This window comes from Leishmania braziliensis, chromosome 29, assembly GCF_000002845.2.
Source record: "Leishmania braziliensis MHOM/BR/75/M2904 complete genome, chromosome 29".
Taxonomy (NCBI): domain Eukaryota; phylum Euglenozoa; class Kinetoplastea; order Trypanosomatida; family Trypanosomatidae; genus Leishmania; species Leishmania braziliensis.
In genome coordinates, this window is record NC_009321.2 from 841,659 (window position 1) to 848,604 (window position 6,946).

Sequence of the window (6,946 nt, forward strand, 5' to 3'; positions counted from 1 at the left end):
TTGAGGGGGAGGGGGAGGGGAGACGCAGGCGTGAGGGCAAAGGGAAGGCGAACGCAGCCATATAAGAGGAAGAGACGGAGATACCAAGTCGCAGTCACGACAAACGCCTGAAGGAGCTAAAGCACACACGTACACACACGGAAGGCAGTGCAGCCGGGGAGAGGGGGATTGAGCTGGGCTGGGGTTCGGTTGGTAGTGGAGGAGGGAAGGGGGAGGGAGTAGAGGGTGTGGGGTGATAGAAGAGAGAGGTGGATAGTGAGCACCCCATAAGAGACGACTGCATGAAATAATGGTGAAACACACGCGCGCCGAGAGTGAGATGAGGTCCAGGTAGGGTGGGCGTAAGTTGGGCATGCGGAGGGAGTGGGGGGAGGGCGGAAAGGAGAATATAAATGTGCGACCACCGCGTCCGCTTCCAGTAGAAGTAGACGAATGTGACGACGCCAGGTAAAGTATTATGGAAGTAGTGAGGGTCGTCCCGTAGAGTTAAATGCAGGGGGGAGGGGGGAGGAGTGAGGAGTGAGGGACAGAATAGCCCACGCCGCGCTGAGCTCCTGTCGTAGAAGAAGAGAAGTCACTGGACGAAGGGGGAAGGAAGAGGAGGGGTGAGTGCATACACGCAAAGAGGGCAGTAGGGACAGCAGCGGGGAGAGCGTTAGGAGGTACGCGAAGCACATCATGTCAGCGCGCCACTTTGTGCCTTAGTTCATGCTGGGGTAAAGCATGAATCCACAAAACAGAAGAAAGCAAAGAGGGGTGACGGGTGTCATGAGGACGCGGCTTCAGCGTCGGACTGACGAGATTTCAGAGGAGAACAAGAGTCGATGGCGGGGAAGCAAGCGCAGCACATCCTCTCGTCTTGATTTTTTCTGTTGTGTCACCCTTCTCATCCGCCCCACTAATCTTCTGACTTAGCCTGTTCTGTGCGTTCTCTCCGCTTTCTGCGCAGGTGTGTCATGTCGCATTACATTCAGACAGATCGGTGAGGTATCTGCGCGTTCGCTGCCACGCCGGCAGGCAAACCCCCCCCCCCCGCTCTCTCGCTTTCCCCACAGGTCTTTTTCTAGAGTGCAGAGGTTTTTTATGTGCAGTTAGCAAGCATATACGTGATGGCTGGCACACTCGCCTGCACGCATCCCTCGCAGCGCCACGAGGCTGTATTGTTGCTCAGTACTTTCTTTTCCTGTCATTGGCTCCCTCCCCGTCGTCCATCTGCCTTAATCATCTCCTTCGCCACTTTCAGGGGCGGCGCTGCCCACTGCGGCGGGTTGACAGCGCTGATCTGTTTTGCGTCTCTGCTGCTGCTGCGCCGTCAACTCCGCCTCCAGCGCCGCCGCCGACACGGACTCCACCACCGTCATGTGCTCCACCTGTGACGGCCGGTCACGGTAGGTTATGGGAAGGCTCTCCCCGATGCGTTGTTCGGACTCTAGCTGGCCTAGTACCCGTTCCCAGTGCCGACACTGGCGCAATAGCTCGTCGTTTCCGATCATCACCATGGCGAAGCGGGCACGCGAGCACGAGACGATCAAGCGGTTGCGCGTCCGAATGAAGTCCGTCAGCTTCTCGGTTCGCACCAGAGAAAGGATGATAATGTCATTCTCGTCGCCTTGGTAAAGGTCGACGGTGCTGACCTGGACGTCCGCCAATGAGCGCAGCCGCAGGACGCCGCGCAGCATTCGGCGTTGACCAAGATAGGGCGTCACAACGGTGATGGACTTCTGCAGCACGCCCTGCGAGACGAGGTGGGTGACGACCTGCTGCACCATACGAATTTCACGCGTGTTCACCTTACTGCGGCTGCCGGGAGCCTCCTCCTCGGGGTGGCAATGACGCCAGAAAAACACGCGCATGGCGAGCCCCGGCACCCGATCTACCGCGGCCACTCCCGACGCGGAGGGAAACGGCCGTGTTAGCACTGACGCGTGATCAACGAGGGGTTGCGGCGAGTAGAAGGGACGAATAAGCCGAGAGATTTCTGGGTGCATGCGGCGCTGCTCCGTCAGTCGGATCGGTTGCGTCTTCTGTGCCAGTCGCTCAAACAAGGAGAGGTTCAAGCGGTTTGTCTTCTCGTACTGGAAGGTGTCTACCTTGGGCTGAAGCTGGTAGTGATCGCCAATGAGAATGATCTGCTTCAAGGAATCCGTCATGCAGGCCAACATCTGAGACTCGAGCACTTCGGCCGCCTCCTCCACCACCAGCACGCTTGGACGCAGCGAGCGCAGCAAGTTCTGATTCATTGCGCACCCCGTCGTCGTCAGCCCCACCACATCCGCACCTTGCAGAAGAGACAGCTTCAGCTCATCCATGGCATGCCGGCGCACCCGGATGACACTCTTCATCGTCTCCATAATTGTCAGGCAGTCACGCGCCTTGACAGCGATGCAGCTCGCGATAAGGTAGGCGAAATACTCGTGCCGTAGCCGTGGTGTCAAGCTCCAGAGAGAGAGGAGCTCCTCCGGCACCCCTACCGGCCTCGACGGCGGTTGGCTAGCAAGAAGTAGCGACTCGGCGGAGAGATACGCCTGGTGCAACTGATTATTAAGCTCGCGCCGCTCCTCCTCACGTCGCATCTCTTGAAAGACACTCAAGGATACGTCCTCTTCCTCCTCTTCTTCTCCCCTTTCCGCTACTGTGGCTCCTGTTGGCGGCGACGCCTTTGCGGTCGAATTCGCCTGCAGCGACGATCCCTGACTTCGCTGTGCACCGAGCAGTTCCGCCATGCGCGTCTGCAGCAGGGACTGGTAGTGTGTAGGGGACACCATGTCCTCTGCCTCATCGAGGGCACCAATGTACTTCTCCCCTGCCAGCCACGACTCTCGATCGTCGAATGTGATGTGTCGGCGCTGCTCCGCTGTCAGCCACCGCTCAAAGTACACCCGCGGCACCCTGCCGCTCTCCAGGTAGTGGATTTCCTTGGTCAGCCGCTCCAGCCGCTGATTTAGCACGAAGAGGCGGTCCTTGAGGCTGTTGATGGCGGCGCGGTCCATGCTGCTGTGCAGGAGAGCGCCAAGGTTGTACCCGTCGAGTCGGGCCTCGCGCGAGCGACCACCAATGCGTACCAGCCGCTTGCCACCTGGAAATGCGCTGGCGCTGGACGACGGCGAGAGCCCCGCCGCCGCAGTGGACATTCGAGTGGCCAGCTGCTGCCCAACGCGGGGGCGGTTCATCTCCCACAGCCCACAGTCAAGCAAGTCCAGAAGGAACTCATCGAGGGCATGGTTCTTGTACGTGATAACGACCATGGGGCCGACCTGCGGCAGCAGGTCCTCCAGCCGGGTCGAGCGGAGCATGTCGATGCTGACCTTCTGCAGGATGTCGCCTGACGCAACGAGTTGCTTGTACCGCACGTACGCCTCCACCACACGGCACCCGATGAAGGACTTGCCGGTGCCTGGTGGGCCCTGCACAAGAATCATCTTCGAGACCGGAAGCTGTCGCATGACCGCCTTTTGCCCCTCATCGAGTACGAACTGGCTGCGGATCTCATCGGTGAGCTCCTGGAACGTCACCGCACAGTGGGGCGGGATGTACTCCACCAGCTGATGCCCGTCATCGCCCGATGCAGCGGCCTGCGGACCGACCAGTTGACGCACCATTGGAAGTGGCATCGCGAGCGGGCCACAGAAAGCCTCGAGCGCGCGCATGATGCTCTCGTATCCCGCCATGAAAATAGGAGTTTCCAGCAGGAAGGAGCGATCAAGCCGACCAAGGGCGGCGTTGCGGTCAAGGGCAGCGCGCATGAGCTCGAAGGATGGACTGGCTTCGCACGGGGAGACTGCAATGACCCCGACGCCCATGAACACGGCGTCGCAGGAGGACACCACACCCCAGAAAAGCTCCTTGTTGTCCATGGCGGTGGCATCAAGAGCTGTGGAGATGCACAAGGTAGTGCCCTCATGCAGTTGTGCTCGCAGGTTCGCCCTCGGGCTGTGTGGGTGCACTTCCAGTAGGTAGCTCTCGGGGTGGCTGTAGTCGTGGTCGCTGGTCATCACCTTGCCGAGGCAGCGGACTCGTGAGTAGACACGAGCGTGCTGCACATCAGACATTGTTTCCTGAGTCGGCGTGTAAGATGGCAGGGAGTAGCAAACCGCTGGCAGCACCCGACTGACATACTCAAAGGTGTCCGCCCTCAGAAGCTTGCACTGGTCATGAATGAATGCATGCGTGTCGGTGTACGTGGTGGCCCCGTTCACAGGCAAGTTCGCGGGCGCAAAGATGGAAGCCGGGCTCGGCGGGGGAACGGAGAACTCTTCCGCTGTGGGGATTAGGGCAACCCCCGGCAAGGCGCTGCCGAACACAGCAGCGCCAGTGGTGATTTCCCGAGTTCCCGACGCTGCTGGAGACCGAACCTCCTGTGCAAGACGCATCTGGGCAAGCTGCAGTCGGCGCAGGGCTGCTCCACTAGCTCGCGTGAGTCGCTCGGCAAAGAAGGCCTGGAGCTGCCGTACCACCACTGCTTCGCGGTCGACACTGGCTTCCAAGCCCATTGCGGAGGTCTCATTAGTGCCATTTTGTGCGGTGCTGCCTGCACCGGACAGTGGGCTGTAGTAGCGCACGAGAATCACGAACTCTGCCACTTCCACCCACCTGTCCTCAGCCAACCGGACCTCGGCTGTCGCCGCCGCAGCCGCCGGAGCACTGGGTTTTTGCGTGGCAGTATGCAGTTCCAGAGCATCCCGTACCATGTCGGGGTAGAAAGGAGGCAGCTGTAGCGGTGGCACCGCAGCGGTCGCAGTCGCTGCCGTGGATGTAGCAAGAGGGAAGGTGGTGGTGCTGCCCCCTGGTGCGGTCGCCGCGGCGGCTCTTGGCATGCTCGGTGGAGTAGTACACAGAAGTACCAAGAAGGCGCTGAGGACCGGGACATGAATCGGTTCGCGGTTTCCGACAAAGGTTGTCAGCTCGATCAGCGTATGCACCGCCTCCACGTACAACGCTGCGTCCTGCTCGCGTAGCACGTGTAGCCAGCGTAGCAGCACGAACCACTCATGTGCGTGCATGAGGAGGGTAGCCATCACCTTAATGGGGTGGCAGGCAGCACGGCAGCGATGAAGAAACTTCCGGACATCCTCCAGCGTGATCACTGGCCGCTCGTGGCGCACGTCGACGGCGATAGGATAGTCGCGGCTGGGGTCCAGCTTGAAGGTGACGTTGTCACCAACGGTGACCGTCTTGACCCCGACGTCGACACGGTCGACAAAAAACTTGAGTTCGCCCATGCCAGCGACTGTAACGAAGCCGATGTTGTTAGCTTCATCAAGACGGCACACCACCCCGCGGCGGCGCTCGTCCGCTGTGAAAAGGGTCGTCGCGACAGCGGTGGAAGCACGAGCGGCTGCCGCTCCGCTTCGCCGCACCGCCCCCGCTTCCGTCCGCGGCTTCTGCTTCTCTTCAAGGATGCGGCGCTGCTCCACACGTTGCAGGTGCTCACGGTGTTTTTTCAGCACTGACGGTCGCGTTACATCCGATGATGGCGCGGCAGACAGCGCTACCGGATCTTTGCCGTTAGTAGCAGTCACGGACGCTGGGTCATCAGACGCAGAGGCTGATGCGGAACAGAGACGCTGTGAACAGCGCAGGCGGGTGTGGCCCTTTTCACCACAGAAGCGGCACCAGCGTTCTAGACGCAGGTAGAACAAGCTCTGTTCGTGCCACCGCGTCAGCCACGTCATCTTCTCTGCGGCAGACCCAAAAAGAAAAATGTCTTTTACAGCGTAGCGCTCACTCTGCTTGTCGACCGCCTCGTAGTGCTGGCGCAGTCTTGGATGAGCGGCCAATAACTGAAGGAACGTAAAACCATTACACAATACCTCTTCTGGATTCGCCCAGTCGATGCATGCGTTCTTCTCCTCTGTCCATTCCGACAGCAACGGCATCTGCAGGCTGGATAAGTGGGTGTGTGGGTGAGTGGTGGGGGGGGGGGCGCTATGATGAACAAGAAGAAAAGCCAAGGCAACTACAACGGCACGTGTTGTTCCTGGCGAATGGACAAGTTGGGTTGTGTGCTCAGACGCAGGGAAAGAAAGAGGGAGGCGCAAACACTGATGAAGACGCTCCATTCATCACCTCCCTGCGCACGGAGCTCGATCTCGCTCGATCTCTCTCACTGTGTGCGTGTGTGTGTCACTGCAGCGGTGTTCGCTTATAGAAGTATGTCTTAGAAAAGAGAGGGAAGACAAGTAAGACGCGGTGATCGTAATAGGGGGGAATCAAGCGCTTGAAAGCCCGTGCTTTTCTTCGTACTCCCCTTGTGTTTACTCGAGGCTACTTAGAAGGGAAAATAATAAGAAAAACGACAGAGGAGCAGTGCGCTCCACTTCACTCCACTCCCCAGAGCCCGGCGTGCAAAAACAAAACCCCAACAACACGCGCTGAGAGAGAACGTCTCGAGCACGTGAAGCGCTGCTAAAGCACCTAACCGTTGATTGGTGGCGCTTAATAGGAAAGGACGGGTGAGAAGGAAGGAGGAGGAGGAGGGGGGAGGGGGGCTACGCCGTGAGTGTGCGAGCGAGCAAGCGCCAGCATGAGAATTAAGAGAACAGGAAAAGTAGAGGGGCGCTGAGAGAAAGGAAGTGATACGAGCAGTGCGTTAGGGTGGTCACCTCTAAGGACATCGTCTCGGTCAGCGTATGGGTCGAAGAGGCATGCCAGAGTCACAAGCAGCAGGTTGACGCTCTCTCGCGGAAACAGTAGCGGCACTGTACGAAACCTTGAGCAACTATGAACCTTTTCGGTAAGCACCACACCGGGTGTCAACAGAGCGTGGAAGGAAGAGGGGAGTGGGGTAGAGTGGAAGGAGGAGCGATTGAATACTCCCCATACTCCACGTCCTTATTGGTTCATGCCTGTAGAAGCCTCCCCACCTTTTTTTTCACATTCTTCCTTGTGTGGCCTTCCCGGCACTCGATGATTAACTTTTAGCGACAGGAGGCAGAGGATAAAAAAG

The 6,946-nt window shown here is 58.9% G+C and overlaps 1 protein-coding gene across 1 annotated transcript; it reads right to left on the reverse strand.

Moving 5' to 3' along the window:
* Nucleotides 1–1,217: 1,217 nt before the first annotated feature.
* LBRM_29_2070 (conserved hypothetical protein) lies at nucleotides 1,218–5,876 on the reverse strand (the record flags this gene model as incomplete). Its single annotated transcript, XM_001566500.2, has 1 exon — nucleotides 1,218–5,876. One exon carries the CDS (start codon nucleotides 5,874–5,876, stop codon nucleotides 1,218–1,220), a length of 4,659 nt encoding a protein of 1,552 aa, XP_001566550.2.
* Nucleotides 5,877–6,946: the final 1,070 nt, after the last annotated feature.